This window comes from Asparagus officinalis, chromosome 8 (genome assembly GCF_001876935.1).
Source record: "Asparagus officinalis chromosome 8, Aspof.V1, whole genome shotgun sequence".
NCBI classification, from domain to species: Eukaryota; Viridiplantae; Streptophyta; class Magnoliopsida; order Asparagales; family Asparagaceae; genus Asparagus; species Asparagus officinalis.
This window is the reverse complement of record NC_033801.1, coordinates 591,085-608,940: the sequence shown is the minus strand read 5'-3', so window position 1 is coordinate 608,940 and position 17,856 is coordinate 591,085. Positions and strand designations below refer to the sequence as shown.

General features: G+C 38.3%; 3 protein-coding genes across 4 annotated transcripts in view; 1 reads left to right on the top strand and 2 right to left on the bottom strand.

The window, feature by feature from the left end:
- Positions 151–5,829, bottom strand: LOC109819698 (small G protein signaling modulator 2-like). Of its 2 annotated transcripts, none has more exons than XM_020385518.1 (5): positions 5,167–5,829; positions 4,844–4,979; positions 4,618–4,667; positions 2,266–2,319; positions 151–1,638 (listed from the first exon to the last, which is right to left on the bottom strand). In XM_020385518.1, exons 1-5 carry the CDS (start codon positions 5,337–5,339, stop codon positions 417–419), a joined length of 1,635 nt encoding a protein of 544 aa, XP_020241107.1. In that variant the 5' UTR covers positions 5,340–5,829; the 3' UTR covers positions 151–416. The 2 variants fall into 2 exon arrangements, with proteins under 2 accessions (XP_020241107.1, XP_020241108.1); XM_020385519.1 differs by having other exon boundaries at positions 5,449–5,829.
- Positions 9,017–9,666, top strand: LOC109851565. Its single transcript, XM_020421765.1, has one exon. The coding sequence runs from the start codon at positions 9,053–9,055 to the stop codon at positions 9,503–9,505; it is 453 nt and encodes a 150-aa protein (XP_020277354.1). The 5' UTR covers positions 9,017–9,052; the 3' UTR covers positions 9,506–9,666.
- The window catches only part of LOC109851564 (probable 6-phosphogluconolactonase 4, chloroplastic), a 10,810-nt gene continuing 2,716 nt past the window's right edge, over positions 9,763–17,856 (bottom strand). The window contains exon 3 of the mRNA XM_020421764.1: positions 9,763–10,543. Coding sequence (XP_020277353.1) covers positions 10,073–10,543 — 471 coding nt within the window. The 3' untranslated portion in view covers positions 9,763–10,072. The remainder of the gene's footprint in view (positions 10,544–17,856) is intronic.

The following is a 17,856-nucleotide window of genomic DNA, read 5'->3' as shown; positions in this document are numbered from 1 at the left end:
TGCCGTTTGACCAGGTTCGTGTACAAGTTATGTGAATTTGATGATACAAAGCATCTGAAAACATCATGCTACAAGCCTACAGCATCGGGCTAGCACTTCATTCGCAGCGAAAGAATAACCAACAATATTCTCCAGACTGCGCAATCACTCTTCAAGTTATAAGCCCTAACTCATATTCCCCCCATAAATTATAAAAAATCAAGAGAAGAATCTGATTACATTGGCCGGGCCTGTATTAACTCAAAAATAATTTAACCCAGCAGGATTACAAAACTTTTTTTTCCCCTCCGAACTGACTCCAAATTGGCAGTGATGTTGTTGCCCAACAGGAGAAGGGAGCGAAATGCCGAAATCTGGTTATAATAAATCTCAAAAGAAGAAAAATGATCAGAAGTGGAAACTCAAAGGCCACACTACTACTCGATTTTATCGTGTACTGTGGCAACCAGATCATGGGCATCATCGAGAAGCCTCCAAACATCTAGTTGCCCGGACAAGCTATTGCATTCTCTCATGATCTCATCCATGCTGCTGCTTCTCTCAATTAGCAACTTCCTCTTCTGCAGCACACAAGCAGCAATAGCATACAACAATAAATCGTCAGTAGGAGGAGCCTTTGCCCTGATCCTCCCCCATGCTGACTTCCTAATTCCTGCCCTGACCGCTGCTTGGTCTGCCCACATAACCTCCCAAAGGGACACTGTTTGCTCAAAGGTAAGCTCCCGTCGAAACAAAACTACCACCATTCTGTACACAAAAAAGCAGTCCTCAGCCTGAAGCTTCTCTAAGTGGCGATAGAGGTGCAAATCCTTGGTCTGTATAATCTTTGCGACAAGTTTCAACTGCCTACGAATGCCCACCTCATCAAGTCTAAAGTTGTGACGGGCTTTCTTCATGAAACCCACAAAGCACCAGAATGCATCATGGTCTTCCTCCATAACTGCAAGTATGGGAGAAAGGAGATCGCTCATTCCTTGACAGTAGCCAGTCTCGGGATCATAGATTGCATAGGCCTCAAGAACTGCAACCAGCCGGGCGGCATGATAGATCATGCACGGCTCCAGATGGTCAAAATCTTTGAGTCCAACTGATGCAGCAGATTGTAGAGCTTGTTCCTCTGAGACCAGGGCTTGTGATGGAGAGTATATAACCCACTCAGCATTGGCTCTTACAGCATCCAGTCGAATTATTCGCTGCCATGTTTCAAAGTCCTCAGTGGTTCGAATAGAAGGGTCTCTTTTATGTGAAGCACAGCTGTACTTGGACTCAGGGTCTAGAATCTGTTCGAGGATGCAGGATGCTGCTGTGCTTTCAGATTCTTCTTCGAACGAGGAATCAGAATCAGACGATTCTGTCTCCACCAAGGACACCTCGATGTTAGTGATACCACTCCTATCTTCTTCCTCTTCGTCCAGATTACATGATTTGGACTCCGGACTTGTATCGTATAGCGGTTGGTCAAAATGGTCACTCTCTCCTTCGGTGAGATTACGGACTTCTGTGCTAGAGGATTCAGGGATCTCATCAAGACAACAGCTGTCACCTTTACCGAACTCACACAGTTCTAACAAGTAAATGCCTCTGCGGTTGTGACTTAAAATTCGACGACAACGCCTCCTTAAAGCTTCATATTCTTTCCTGTATAGTATTAACACAGGCAACGGTTGATACTTGATGATCTCTATTATAGCCAAACTGGATAAACTAGCATATAAAGAATATTTAAACTAAAAACATCACTACTGAGAGTCACCAAAAGAGTCAAAACACGCTTTGCACTTTGATTTACACCCAGGTTCAGCCCATCCCTAGAAGGGGTCAAAGCAAACTCAGGTCCCTTTTCTAAATAAAAAATAAGAAAATTCCTCTCTTTTCATTATGCTCCCCCTCCCTCCCTCTTAGGCTTAGGTATATAACAGCTTTAATTATTCTTTCTTTCTTTCCTTTTTTTCTTTCTTTCTTTTTCTTTTTCAGCCTAGACCAGCAATTTCACTTTTGGGTCTGAGTTCAATCTTTGTCAAACCAATGGGATTCCGATCTTGGTCTAGGATCTGTAGCTAACTGATGGGTCAACATTAAGGCATGCATCAAATTGGATTTGGGTCTAATGCACCTACAAAACTTACTTGACACTTAATTACGCTATATCAAAAGACAATGTTGGACAGTAAGCATGTAAGTTTAGCTTGGAAAAAAGATAATTCTAGCATCTCCGAGAAATTAAAAAAAGAAAATACATATCGATTAAACAAGTTAGTGATGTACCTTTTCTGTACTTTGACGGTATTCCTTTCAGCTTCTGTACTGTTCAGATCATATCTGTAGAGAGATTGAGAAGACAATGTCAGAAACGCAGTTTCTTGTTAATAAATAATCCTAAACTGCTAGATCTTCTAAACTATATAATATGCAGCAAACTTCATACCTAAATGAAAGAAAAAAAATTAAGCCCATTAATATATGTAGTAAAATATCATGCAAAATAAAGGACTAGCAATAGACGTGCACATCAAGCCATGTTGCTGAGAAGATTTAAGCAAGGTATTGATTCAATCTTCAAAAGTTTTGCAATAGATACAGAAGCTAGAATAGCGTGTAGATGGTGCACAGGAAAAGGCAAAGTCAACCATCCAGGGGACACATGTCTAAACTGCAGCCACCGTCATGGCTTTGCTTGTCTGACTAATCCTATGTTGCATGGGTATGGATACGGGTGCCAGCATGGGTTCGGGACACGGCAAATTTGCAAAAGGTAGGGGAGGGGGACACGGCAATGTATGCACATATATTATATATTGAAATTAATATTTTACATGAGATCAATGTTTTTTATTCACATGTTATGAGAATTAAAATTCTTATGACATTTTTATGTTTATTTTATTATGTGGATTATAAATTGTAAAAACTCTCATCTTCTGAACCAGACAGTCAACAACCATCAAAAACATATTTTGAGAACCCAAGAAGTGGATGTGAAGGGTATGATTTACAGCCAGGAAATATTCGACAAGAGTTCTAAATTAAAACATGTAATGTTTAACTGAGTAGATGCCCAATAAATGTATGCATATATACAAGGAGTGTCCAAGGAGTTTGGGTACGGGCACAAATACGTGTCGGGTACAGGTATGGCTTCAAGATAGAAGTACTCCTGTAACATAGGCTTAATCTGAAAACAAGTATATCCCAAACTATGCTTAATCTGAAACAAGTATACCCAGAAAAAGCCCACCCCCATTATTGCAACAGCAAATCTGCCTGCTCATGAAGATCTAAAATCTAAAAGAGAAAATATTTTAATTGCAAAGGAGAAAGGGTTGCAGCGGTATACCCATATAAGTGAGATGATGTTTGCAGTTACTTCGAAACAATACCAGAAGCATAAAAAATGCTAGCATCTCATGCTAAATTATAAGCACGGATGAAAAGCATATGCCCCATAAACAACGAAACACAATGGATGTAACCCAAACCAGAAAGAGCATCCTTACATCGGACAAACAATATGTAACAGTCCATCTTTTCTTTGGGCAAGGGGAAAAAATCCAAATTTATGAGTTGCAGATCAGGACAAGGAAGTTGAATAGAATGAAGACCAATTAAAGGGAGCTCAATGGAATTTAACATATCCATCTTTCTCCATCCATCTATGACCCAGGAATTCCTTGAATGATCTAAAAGAAGAGACATATAACAAAATCTAAGGAAAAAGTTCAACATCTAAAGTTATTTGTTAACGAGCTTTAGTCAGCAACGGGGATAAATATCATTTAGTTATAAATTATGCATGCAGAAAAGTGTTTAGCATGCTTTTGAGTTTTGACTAATTCTATCTGTGCGTACATGAAACTAACTATTGGATCGTTCAAGCAGATCAGGCCAAAATAACATTATTCTGGTTCCAGACTATCTTTACGTCAAAATGAAATATGTTACGTCTGATTGAAGCAACCCGACAATTACGTCTGTGTTTGTGTCCATGTGTATGTAGTGTAACGAATGTGACAGTTCTGTACTCGCAGCGTGCATATTGCGCCAATATGAAAAATATGATGGTCTCCAATGAACATTTTTTATTATTTCTTTAACTATTAATTCCATTATGGCAATGTCCATAATTCTAATTTTTCTCGAACTGTTTCCAATTTTTTGTGCTAGTTTATTTTTAGACTTTAGCAATGTTAATGTCTCGACTCTCGAGCAAAAGTTACGCAGAGCAAACGAAAAGCTCACAACTTTACAGAATTTATAGTCTCCAGGCATCATTTTAGCAACTTAAAGTTCACCGACTTCGTTCCGTTAGTGAAGAAATTTTAACAAATATAACGTTGACTAGAACAACACTATTTAATATAACTCATTTTCCCCAGTACTTCCTCCCAATTGTATGTTATACATAAACAACTTAACAGAAGAGTGGATATATGCAAAATTGAAGCATGGCAAATCATATCTAAATCTCAAATAGAATAACCATTCTAGCCAAAGCGCTCACTAAATTTCAACTAAATGAACTAGTAAAATATTTCATAAGAAACTTTCAACTAAATGAACTAGCAAAATATTCATAAGATATAGAAACTTAAGGTAGTAGGAAAAGGTAGAAGGCCTTACACTCCAAGGAGAAAAGGCCAGACCTCGGCTCTGATGCTTGGATCAATCCCCTAAACCACAAATGCAACAATCACTAACAAAACAAAACCATTGCTCTAACAATGACATCCAAATATAAACAAAATTGGGCAATTAATTAAAAACCCAACAGAAATCATCGATAATTCCAAAATCCCCCCCAAAAAAAATAATAATAATAACAAAGATCGGAGGTACTGTTTCTTACTCCACTTCTAGCTTTCTTCAGAAGCTTCACTCCGCCATCACGAAGCTTTCCTTCAGCTGAGAACAGGCTCTCCCATCTCCTAGAGGAGAGAGCGTTTCTTCGTTTTCGAGCCGTCCAAGGTGAGCTAATACTGCGTCTGACCAAAATTACTCGAGATCAGGGATCATACAAGCATCTTTTTTTTTATTAAAAGACTCATCTTTACACAAAATTACAACAACAAATCACTGCGAATCAATCCAAGATCGGATTTTGAAGTAAGAGCTGAATCAGGGGAGATCTGAAATGGGGATCGGGATCGGAATCGAGGGAGGGGGACTCACCGATGGGGGAGAGGAAAGGAGGCAACAATGAGGAGCGATCTCAAATGTATCCACGATGATAACGGCGAAGAGGAGACGGGGGTGGCATCAGCATCAACATCAACATCAACAAAGGGAGATGACGAAGGGGAACGGGAGGAACAAGAAGTGTTTGATCTCCTCAAAGCTTTCATCTAATACCAACTCTTTTCTTCTTCTTCTTCTTCTTCTTCTTCTTCCTCAATTTTTTTTTAAAGAAAAAGAGGTTCAATCAGAATTAGGGCTTTTTTTTCTTTTTTTTACCTATAAGATGAAGAGATGACGAAGGTGGCGGCCAGAGCGAGGCCAGCCATCGCCGTCAAGCCCACAGCAACTCCCACATTCAATCCTCCTCCGCCTCCTCGTTCCGCCCACCCCCAAACTAACATCGAACTCGATCTCAACCTCAATCTCTCTCTCTCCCCCTCGATGATCTCTGATGATGAGCTCTGTTTCTTCTTCGTTTGTCTGTTACTGAAAAAAGAGGAAATGGAATGGAATCGAGTTTCAGCGTGATGATGGAGGAGGAGGGGTTTTATTTTAATTTAATTAATTATACGCAGGGGGGGGAAAGGAGGAGGGAGCAGGAAGAGCGCTGATTGGGCTCAGTCATGTGATTCTCGAATCACTGAGAAAGTCCAAAGGGTTTTCTTTTTTCTTTTCTTTTCTTTTTATTAAATAAAAATGAACAAAAAGAGTGAAGGGCGATGGGGGAGTGGGACCTCTTTGTTTTCCTCTTTTCCTATCTTTCTTTCTTCTTTAATCATGCTCTTGAGGCCTCCAGCATTTATTACTATTTTGGAGTTTTCTTTTTTCTTTTCTTTTATTAATTGATAAATAAATAAATAAAAGATTAGAGCTCTCTCTCTTTCACATTTTCTCCCCTCTTGTTTGTTCGCTGAGGGGAGAACGAAAGAGAAGAGATGAGGGGTGATGGATTCAGAGAGAGAGAGAGGGATGGGCCGGGGGAGCTGAACCCAGTTAGGAGTTTCAGTTGGGTTTAGGTTGGTTTAATTCAAGCTCGTGGAATGAGTCGTAGCTCGTCTGGACCCGGACAAGATATTTTAGGCTTGATTCATTCACTCTCCCCCCATGGATTGAGATTGAGATTGTGATGGCATGTATTTTTATGAGGAGTTGTGTGTGCAATCAGAGTAGTAGAGACGTTTGGGTAGAAATTTTGTAAAGTTGGTAGAATCTTGGATATTTTATCCTTTTAGATATTCACCGTCTAAAATTTACAACTTCTGTTGAAGTATTTTCCTAAAAAGACCAAAGGCCGAGGGGTATCTGGGCCCGAGTACCCTTTTAACGCTCACCGAGACAATTCCGAGTCAGGGGATATATTCATTTCGCACAACAGAAAAAAATGGTTACGATAAAAACAACTTGATTATTCTATTCATTTATATAGTTGCCCCCGAGATTCCTATCTATATCTTTAAACAAAGCCCAAAAAAAGAAAAAAACCTTTGAAAAATCCAAAACAAAACAGAAAAAAGGGTAGCCTATACAACTACAAGTAGACAAGGGCTCTCCTCGCCCATGATTATGTAGGACTTGTCTTTTTCCTAGGCAAATCATGCACGTTGAAATTATGATGTTTTGAATGGGCCTGCGTTGAATTGCTGATTTTCTTGGACTGCGTCAAGGCTTGTGTTTTGGTTGTATGCTGCTGAAGCCATCATTTCATGAATTTAAGGAATGATTGAGTGAAAATGGGATAAGTTTAGCTGGTGGTTGAAGCGCTTCTGAAGCAGCGAACGTAACACTATTTTTTTATTAGTGTGAATGGGCCGGGCCAAGATTTATATAGTCAGTTTTCCCTTTGTACAAATTTGTATCTTTCTGGTTGTGGGTGCACGATGAGCTGAATTAGGGATGGCCATTTGGACTAGGCTGCGCTAACCAGGATCCAGTCCTGCCGGTTCTAGACTGACGTGGGCTGGGCCGATCCGAGCTAACCTTGACATTTGATGGGGCCCGAAGCCCAGTTGTTCGAGATAGGAATACAACCCAATCCAACCCACTTACTCGGCCCATTCAAGTAGTGCTTGCTTGGTCAACCCAAACCACTGTTTTTCTTTCAATTTTGTTTCTTTTTATTTTTTTATTCTTTTGGCTCTTTTATTAAAACGTGATTTAGATGAATTTTGACCAACGGACTGGGGCTTCCTGAGAAAGTTTTTAGACTCAACCTATCAAGTTGTTACTTTGAAAATGTGCACATTTAGCTATATTATTAATTTTTGAGATTACTAAATAGTTACTAATAATTAAATAGTTAATAATAGTTAATATGGTTACTATTAACTGATGTCGATGTAAGGTTTGGATGCGGCATTGGTTAGGGCCTAGGTCCAATTCGAACTTGGTCGAGTTTGTGTGGCAGGTTCGAGATCAGGCCTGAACAGAGCCGTGCCCGGCCCTCGTTGGGATCGAATCCGGCCTAACCCGGACCGGATGTTAACAAGTCAGGTCAAACCCGACCAAAATAGGCTGGTTCATTGCATATTGTGGGCTAACTCAGCTATTCGCTCCCTTAGGTTTTAATTTAACTTTTAAAGATATATATACTATATATAGATACTATACTATTGATTATATATATATATAGATATACATATATATTCCTGAATGCGCGCGCCACATAATAAATATACTATATATACTATATATGATCAATATAAATATAGTATATATATATTATATATATTATAATATCTTAATATATGAATATATATTAATAGTATATATATATATATATAGAAAATATGAATAAAAACACTAGGGTTGCATACTCTAGGTATAACTAAGTTAGTTACACACATGTCAAAATATATCATTGCCCATCTATTTAATTGGAAAATGCAAACCATGCATTGTAATTTATGTGTCATCAAATGATTGTGGGTTGAAAATTATGTGGTTTGGAATTTTATATATTATAATCAAGCAAAATAAACAACATTTTGGACTATTGCAGACCATTCATTTCTCGGTCATTAGATGCATAAACTAGAAATATCTAATCTATGTGATTTTTTAATCTCTATGAAGTTTTGATTGCATAAATCATAATGGACAATGTGGATCGTTGATATCCATGGTCAAACATGTATTTACATAGGTGTGTATAACTAACTTAATTACATCCTAGTCGTATTATAATCGTACAATATATATACTGTTTTTGGTTTATGAAATTTCTTTCTTTTTTTCTTCCCCTTTTCCCCCTTTTTTGGACCTTGTTCTGTATCTTTTGTTATAAGACATGAAAAACTTCCTCGATCTCTTTCATAAATTAGCTACGTACTCTGGTGATGAAGTATCTTACAAGTTTCTTTCTGAGAAAAAATCACCGCAATGGGAGGAAAAGCACTGACGTGATACTTATCCAAAGAAAGACGCAAGAGGTAGATTGGGGAAAAGAAAAAAAAAAGAGCTGATAGTTAATTAGCAGACACTTTAGTACTGACCATTCTTTCGATCGAGTATATTATTATCATCATCATCATCACTTCTACAATAGTATTATTATTTGATTTGGTGCGTTGGCTAAACGAAATTCTTGGCATTCAAAAGGTTAGAAAATGGCACCATTGCCTGGTTGAACTTACTATAAATATGCTAAATTTATGAAATATATAGTCAAAACCAAAAGTGCAGACACGATATCAGTGCCCAAAAGCGACAATACAGAACCAACATTATGTACTTAGTTGGTCACCAAACCATAACTCAAATTCTCTGTTTGTTGAGCTTCTTCCGACCAAAACTCCCTCTTCCCTCTCCCTCTTAATCAATATAAAAACCTTACGCATCCATGACAAAAAGATCACCAAGCTCCCAAACCTCAAAACAATTAATGGGCACTCTAGTTAACGCGGAACGCGCAGGCGCAGAGAGGGTCTACGGCGCGGAGGCATGCTATCGACACTCAATAGAACTCCTAACCGAGCTCGGTTTCCCAAAGGGTGTCCTCCCTTTGAAAGACCTAGAAGAATGCGGTCGAGTTCGCGAAACTGGGTTCGTGTGGATGAAGCTGAAGGCCCCGTTCGAGCACTACTTCAAGGGGACAAACACATGCGTGAGCTATGCCGCTGAAGTGACTGCTTATGTCAAGAAGGGGAAGATGAAGAAGATGACCGGGATTAAGACCAAGCAGATGATGCTGTGGGTGCCTATTACTGAGATGAGTAGTGTTGGTGGTGGGAATAAGATTTACTTCAAGAGTGCTGTGGGGATAGGGAGGGGATTCCCTGCGGCAGCGTTTGCGGATGAGGAAGAGGAGAAAGGAGGAGCGTTGAAGATCAACTAGACAGAGATCATTAAGTTGTTCAAGTTCGTTGCTTGTGTTCTGTGATTGTCAATGTTTTTCTGATGAGATTCATGAATGATTCGTCCGTACCCTTTGTTATCTTGAATAAAAAGAGATGCTGTCAAAGTACTATCAATTAATCATATGACCAATCGTTTTCACCTTGTTGAAGAAGAGTTGCGCCTGGTTGAGTGTTCTGACTGAAAACACTAGAACTGGAAGAGTTCTCCCATAAGAGGAGCTACTGAATTCAAACAGAAACAAAAACACGCATTCAAGCTCGACAATGCCTCAAGCATCTACAAGTAGCGTAATCCTCCGATAATAATAACAACTTACAATCGCATCCTTTTACATCTTCTAAGACATATGTCACTTATAAAGCGTAAGCTGATACAATGGGAGATTATTATATCAAAGATACTCAATGCAGAAGTCCATAAAACGTTTAAACTCTGCTGACAAAACGGTAGGTGTAGCTTTCGCCAAGAACACTGACCAAATGAACACAACTTATTGAAACGTTGGTGCAATGAAAATAACTCACACTACCACAAGGTTGCCTTACTACAGCTTTGATGCTGCTGCCCTATCAGCAAACCAGGTAAGTTCTCCATCTTCAAGTGTGATCATTTGGACAGGAAGAAGCTCAGATGCACTGTTTTCGCCACCAAGAGCTTTCTGCACAACACCAGCTTTACCTGATCCAGTGGCCACAAGTGCAATGTTTGCTGAAGAGTTTATCACAGGAAATGTGAAAGTAATTCTCTCTGGTGGTGGCTTTGGGGAGTCCTTAATGAAGGTAATCCATCGCTCTTTTTCATTGAGAAGAGGGTGTCCAGGGAAAAGGGAAGCCACATGACCATCAGGGCCCATTCCTAATAGCATGAGATCGAACTTTGGAAATTCTGTGGATGTCGATTTCTGAAGTACCCCACTTTTAACAAGTTGTTTCAAACAGGTCTCGTAGTCATCAGCAGCACCTTCTGCAGAAAGGGCTTCATTGATGGCATAAACATGCCCCGGTGGAATAGGAACCTATCAAGACAACATTCAAGAACACAAACAAATCAGTAATAAACTCATGCATACAATATACACCTGTAATATGTGAAAAGGTCGTCTTTATTCTCCTTTTGTTTTCTTAAGAAGTACGAATTGAAATGAATATCTGAGCTCAACCAATATCCTTGACTTCGTGAACATCCTACATTAGATTTTTGGGAAGTGGGCCCTACTACTTCTACATGTTTACTTAGTATGGGATAAGGAACATGGCTTCTCAATTAAGCCTTCCAGTGTAATGGGATTGTACAGCATGGTGAAGGATTTTTCTTCCCCTACAAGGGAAAGGATGACAGTTATGACATACACTCTATTATATACAACGACAACAATATCCTAAATTTTTAGGATCACATATAGTATACTACATATTATATATGTGTAACAGATTGCGCATCAATTCTCCAATGTGTTAGCCCCCGCATAATCCCACCGGACGCAAATAATACAGAACGAAATTCGTAATTGTAATTACCGAGATTTCTAATAATTGACATAGCATGGTAAAATGCTAAGTTGCTAACCACATGCTGAGCAGCTGAGATCTCATTAAGTCGTATAAAATTACAGGAATGTAGCCATGCACTTATCTACTTCTTTTGCTTCTGAAAATTACTAGGAATCTTTTTTTTTTAATAGTTAGCAAAGCATGATCATGAAGAAAATGGTTACAGACTCTTCCCGAAAATCCGAAGTTATGAAAAGGGAAAAAATTTGAGAAAGTCTAAATACACTACAAAAGAATAAAATTTAAGTCATGAAAGAATTACATCTTCAATAAAAAAAATTTATGTGAGAACATGAAAACTTATTTTATCTAGTTTTTCCTTATAAGCCCGAAGTTCTACCCCCTTTCACTTTAAACCCATATAATTTTATAAACATAAAACACAAAGTTTACTTAACTTTAAACCCAAAACTAGAATACAAAGTGCATAGTTACATACAATATGCTATGTAATTATACACCCTAAAGCATGTAGCTATACACCCTATAATGTGTTGCTCTATAACTTATTGTATGCAGCAATATGCTTTGTATTTTATCCTTTGGATTTAAAGGTATTGTACTTTGGGTGTACGAAAATGTACGTACTACATGGGTTTTGAAGTACCTGGGGGTAAAACTTTTGGTTTATAAGCAAAACCTCCTCATTTTATTTCTCAAAAAAAAAAATCATTTCCAATACACCAAAGATCTAAAGTTATGGTGAGTGTTATAGTTTTACACTTTAACATGGCCGAGAAGGTTGAGCGTCCTTTTTATGGGCCGAAATCTCGACTTACACGGCTAAACCAATGTTTTTTAGTCTCCTTTAAATTTGTGGCCAGTGAGAATTGAACTTCAATTGCATAGATAAAGAGGCAAAGAACCCTCTTCTAACCTCATTTAAATGACAACCTTATCTAGCATGAATTTTTAATTTTTTTATTTTAAGATGTAAACATTGGAGAAATCACCAAATATAATTTATTAAAGAATACAAAAATTGCTTAATGAAATAGGGTTGAAATCTTAATGAAATAGGGTTGAAATCTTAATGAAATAGGGTTGAAATGGATGAGACCACACAGGGATGATGTGTTGTTCAGTCGCATGCACATCAACTATAATCCTTTGAGCAATATAAAAATTTGGTTAATTAATTATGTTCTAATAATTTCTCCACTATTTACACCTTAAAAAGGAAAAAAATAATAATAACGAATATGAATGCTTTATGAGGCTGGCATTTAAGTGAAATTAGAAGAGGGTAGTGGTGTCAAGTATGACTCGGCAGATTTAGTTCAATAAAAAGGGCACTCAACCTGTGCTGACATGTTAGAGTATAAGAATATAACCCTCACCCCATGGTGTAGTAGCAGGGCTTTTGATAATACAAAATGCAGATTGCAGACAAAGTGAGATCATATTCAATTATAGATATGATGACATCAGTAGTTAATATGACCACGTTCAACTATAGATATGAGCCTAAAGCTAACGTGAGTATTGAAAATTTTCCAGACCGATTGAGAATAAAACTATCAACATATTCATGTGTTATTGTCAAAATAAGTATCAATAAGGACATCCTACTTCGGTTAACTCAGCTAATAACTCATATTTCAGATGTGTTTATCCATTCCCCTGATATGCACTAGGGCTGGCAATATACACAATTCCATTCCAACCAATTCATGTACCAACCGTACCAAATACGTTGGTATACCATCAAATCGGTATATGATACATGGTACAGTATACCGTACCAGCTTTAAAATATGGTACGGTAGGTGGTACACATTTTCCTCTACCATGGTATACCGTACCTACCAACTTATATTATATTAAATTATTATATATTATATATATATATATATCCTTAAATCTCAACCATAGAAGTAGGGAAAATAAATCTCAACCGTCAATTTTTTACCCTAATCTAATCTCTCTCAGCCTCCCACTCTCAGTCTCAGTTCGCCTCAAAGATCAGTTCAACTCACCCAAAAATCCCTCTCCCCAAAACTTCCCCCAAATTCCTCAATCCCTCTCCCTCTTCCCACGATTTCAGCCCAAATCACCGCCACGACACCGACGGTCCGACACCACCAGCTCGCCCTCCGTCCGTCGCCGACGACGCCACGCCGCCACGACACCGTCGAGCTAGTAAATATTGACTTGGGCTTGTAATTTTGGGTGAAACTGTGAGAGCACAAAAAGAAGAGATCTCGGTTTTCTTTAGAGATCTTGGTTTTCTTTAGTTTCTTTCCACGGACCACGACACTGTCAATTTTATTCGTCTGCTGGTATTCTCCTTAATTGTTTCCCCTCCGTTTTTCCTCACAAAAACAGATTTTGGGTTTAATTTTACCTTGTTTGTTGATTTTCATTTAATTTTTGTGGTGAAAGGACTAAATATTGACTTGGGCTTGTAATTGGATTGACTTGGGCTTGTAATTGTAATTGTTGATTTTCTCTACGTTGTTTGGTTTATTTTTATTTTTATTTTTGAATTAACTGTGATATATGTAAATGAAAGAGGGTAGAGATAAAGAAGCAAATGAAATCTACTAAGGAAAAACTTTAAGCTATTTTCTCCGACTTATTGACAACAAACATGGCAATAAGAATGCACTTCTCATCTTAATTTAACTTGAGGTATCGCTATCTTTGGACATGTTATTGCACCAAAGATGATTGGTATGATGATACATGAGCCTAAGAATGTTCGCTGGGTCATATAAGTAGAGAAAAGAAGTCTAGCTATTTGATATGAAACCAAGGCCACAGCTGTACATTGATACTTTGTGGAATCAGTTTTCTGTTTTGTGAACTTTGTAATTGATGTTTTATTCTTGTTCCATTGTAGGCAATGGATTCTTTTATGTCACAAAGTGGTACTGTGGGCTATTCAAGCTCAACGCCATCAGTTCCATCCAGGGCAAATGCAGAGACTACTGTCGGTTTACATGCTATACCTCTGCCACCTCTGTCACCAACTGCACCATCAGTTCCATCTAGTGGAACTGAAGGGACTCATGAAGGTAGCCAGTCTCGGAAGAGAAAAGAGCCCTCAAACAAAAGCAAGATGTGGCAGTACTTTACCATGTGCAAACTTCCTGATGGTCAAATTGATCCTAAACATTGCACCTGTAACTATTGTCACGAAAGAGTAGAATGGGACTAGCTCCATGCTGTATCATAGCAAGAGATGTGAGAAGCACCCCTGTTATCAAAAAGCAGAGGAAAGTGATCCCACTCAGATGAGGCTGAGTCGAGATAATGTGAGTGGAGGCACTGGATACCGGAGGTGGAACAAGAAAAGGTGTGATGATAAGTGTATTGAGATGATCATCAAGGATGAGCTTCCATTTCGGTTTGTGGAGAGGGAGGGATTCAGGGCTTTATGCAATGAGTTGGAACCACAATGGACAGTCCTGGACAGGAAGCAAGTTGCTAAGGGCGTGCTAGAAAAGTTCAACTTGGAGAAGTCTATGTTGTTGAGTCAGCTTAAGAGGAGTGACACAAGAGTCTCTATCACCACCAACACTTGGACATCGATTCAAAATATTAATTACTTGGTGGTGACTGCGCATTTTTTGGACCACGATTGGGTGCTACACAAAAGAACCATTAACTTTTGCAATATTACTAGTCACAAAGGTGAGGACATTGGGAGAACACTTGAGCAGTGTTTGAGACAATGGGAGATCAACAAAGTATTTACTATTACAGTAGACAATGCTAGTGCAAATGACGTGGCTGTCCAATATATGAAGAGGAGGCTTACTAGTTACCAGACCTTAATGTTTAAGGGAGAGTATCTACATTTAAGATGTGCTTGTCACATTATTAACTTGATTGTGAAGGACGGTTTGAAGGAGTTAGAGAGTGGGATTGCTGTCATTTGGAATTGTGCCAAATATGTGAGGAGTTCATCGCAAAGACTTGACAAGTTTAGGGAGTTTGCAATTCTGGAACAGTGCAAGGCAAATGCTAATGTCCCGTTAGATGTTGTTACAAGATGGAACAGCACATATCTTATGCTTGAAGCTGCATTGAAGTATGAGTTGACGTTTAACCGAATGTGTGAAGAGGATGAGGCGTTCAAGAGCTACTTTGCGGACAAAGTTGGACCTCCAACTTCTGAAAATTGGAGGTATACAGCAACATTTTGTGTGTTTTTGAAGAAGTTTTATGTTACAACCTTAAGACTTAGTGCTTGGAAATCAATCACTTCAAATGTATTGTTTGTGGAGATGATCACCTTGCAATGTGAGATCAACAAGGCTTGCATTTCAGAAGATCTTGTTATGAAGAAAGTCGCAGCCTCAATGAAGATAAAATTTGACAAGTATTGGGGCAGCTTTGAGTCTATCAACAAGATCGTTTTGATAGCGAATGTGTTGGACCCGAGGTACAAGCTTCAATGGGCTAAAATGGCTATGAAAAAGATTAATGCAAGCCCAAATACAATCCAGTCGATAGAAGAGGATTTAAAGAAAATCTTGATGAAGATGCATGAAGAGTATAAAGGTTGTGAGGGCATGGAGCAAGCTGAGCAGCCTCTCGAAGATGATTTAGAGATGGATGGAGTTGCCTACGAGGACCTTGATGAAGTCAGTAAGGAGATAGCTAGAGAGAGGATGTCGGAGCAATCACAATGCATTCGAAATGAGGTTGATCAGTACTTAACGGATAGGCATGTCAGCCTTACGTGCAAGACTTTTGATATTGGCAAGTGGTGGAAGGGAGCAAAAACAACTTATCCGATTTTATCCAAGCTAGCAAAAGACATACTTGCTGTTCCATGCTCTACTGTAGCTTCGGAGAATGCTTTTAGCTTAGGGTCAAGAGTTGTAGATCCTTTCAGAGCTTCTTTGACACCAAAGACAGTTGAGGCCCTTGTTTGCACTTCTGATTGGTTAAGATGTGCACCTGCAACTTTCAACCTCTACGAGCCTCCAACAGAAGATGATCTGATAATTTTCCACGAACTGGAGGAGCTTGAGAGAGGTACTTGCAAATTATTATTATTATTATTATTATTGCTTTAGTTGAACCTGCTACTGAATAGTTTGTTACTAAAATTACATAATGTATAATGATTAGTTTGTGAAATCATAAAAAAATACATAAACAATATCATTCATAGCTAACAAACATGCAATAATATGGGAAAGGTACATTCTTAGCTATTAACAACCTTTGAAAATAAACAAAATACATGGAGCTGTCATCATTTGCATGTAGTGTTGCTGCTAATCTAAACATTATCTGAGAAGTAGTGTTGCTGCTAATCTAAACATTATCCTTTCTTTGATGCATTTTCATAGGAGTTATGGGTTTACTGTATATGAGCAACTAACACGTGTCTCTTCAAAGTTCATTTGGAACAATTGAGCTATCATCTTTTGCATGTGCTCTTTGATATATGAAAATGGATTTTAGTAAAATGAACTGTTGACTCGTATCCGTTATTTACTTGATTGTATAAATGGTTGTATACATGATGGCTTTACTATTTTGCTTTCCCTTTCAGATAGGCGCAGGTGACATTCACCGGATGGCATCTTTTACCATTGAACTTGCTATGGAATGATGTTTTAATTGTGACTTTGACACTATTTGCCTATATCGTTGATACAGATAGTTGATTGGCTAGAATTCCATTATAATATAAATCAAGATTTTCTTGAACCATAACATTAGGGTCCTCACAATATGTAATTGTAATGCCATTAGCAGTAGGGATGATGACGATGCACTTCAGCTACAAAACTTGGTGTTTTAGTTTGCGCTATATTGTTTTTTGACTTGTTATTGGATTTAATTATGTATTTATGTTATTGTTGTAGAGAATGCTTTTACACAAAACTTGGAGGCAGTAAGGGGCGGCCCAAGTAGCAATAGCTCTGTTCAAACAACTGCTTAGGCATCAAGCGTTCGGGGTTTATGGCCTAGCACTATCACCGCCTACAACATGTCAACCTGTCCCGCTTTTAGACCTATCATTTCTTTTTTTCAATTGTTTTATGAATTTGTTAGTACTTTGGCAGTTTGACTGTTTGGACTTTGGCATGTTCAATTTATGACTTCGTATTCGGTAATTTGGTTGAATTTGTATAACACTTTGGAGTTTGGATTTTTTTTGTTATTTGTTATTAGTTTCTTACTTATTTCGCAACAATGAATTACTGAATTAGACAATTAGTAAGACAAGTTTGGCCTTTGGCAGCAGGAGAATTATGCTCTTTTTAACTTTTTGTAATGGTGTTGTTGAGCTGGGCCTTTAAATTTTTGGGCCATAAATATCTTGGTAGAAGTCTATTACCAACCGAGTACCAACCGTACCAAGTAGTTGGTATACCAACATTATTGGTTTATAGAAATGGTGACTTTTTCCTACCAATTATTTATTGGTTGGTACATGGTACTAGGCAAATGTAATTGGTATACCTACCAATCCAGCCCTAATATGCACTGGTAGGGGTGCCAAACGGTTCGGATTTATCTGAACCGATCCGCATCCGTATCCGAACGGATGTGGATATGGTAAAGTATTTTAAAACCGGACGGATACGGTTTTGGATACGGATACGGTTTTGGATACGGATCCGATTTTGATTTTTTTGGATACGGATTCAGATACGGATATGAGGGTTTCAAACACGGATATCCGCAATTTAATAAACGTAAGGATTCGGGTCGAATCCAAAGCTCCAAACCCGTAACCGCTAACCAACCCCAAAACCCAACTACAAAAGTAACAAAACCATAGCCTTCACTCCACTGAATCCAC

Excerpts from the sequence above, each read along its gene's own strand:
- LOC109851565 (XM_020421765.1), top strand. The coding sequence starts at position 9,053 with ATGGGCACTCTAGTTAACGCGGAACGCGCAGGCGCAGAGAGGGTCTAC.
- LOC109819698 (XM_020385518.1), bottom strand. The coding sequence starts at position 5,339 with ATGAAAGCTTTGAGGAGATCAAACACTTCTTGTTCCTCCCGTTCCCCT. Across the intron at positions 4,668-4,843 it reads TGAAGAAAGCTAGAAGTGGA|GGGATTGATCCAAGCATCAG; the intron begins GTAAGAAACAGT and ends TTTGTGGTTTAG. Across the intron at positions 1,639-2,265 it reads ACCGTCAAAGTACAGAAAAG|GAAAGAATATGAAGCTTTAA; the intron begins GTACATCACTAA and ends AATACTATACAG.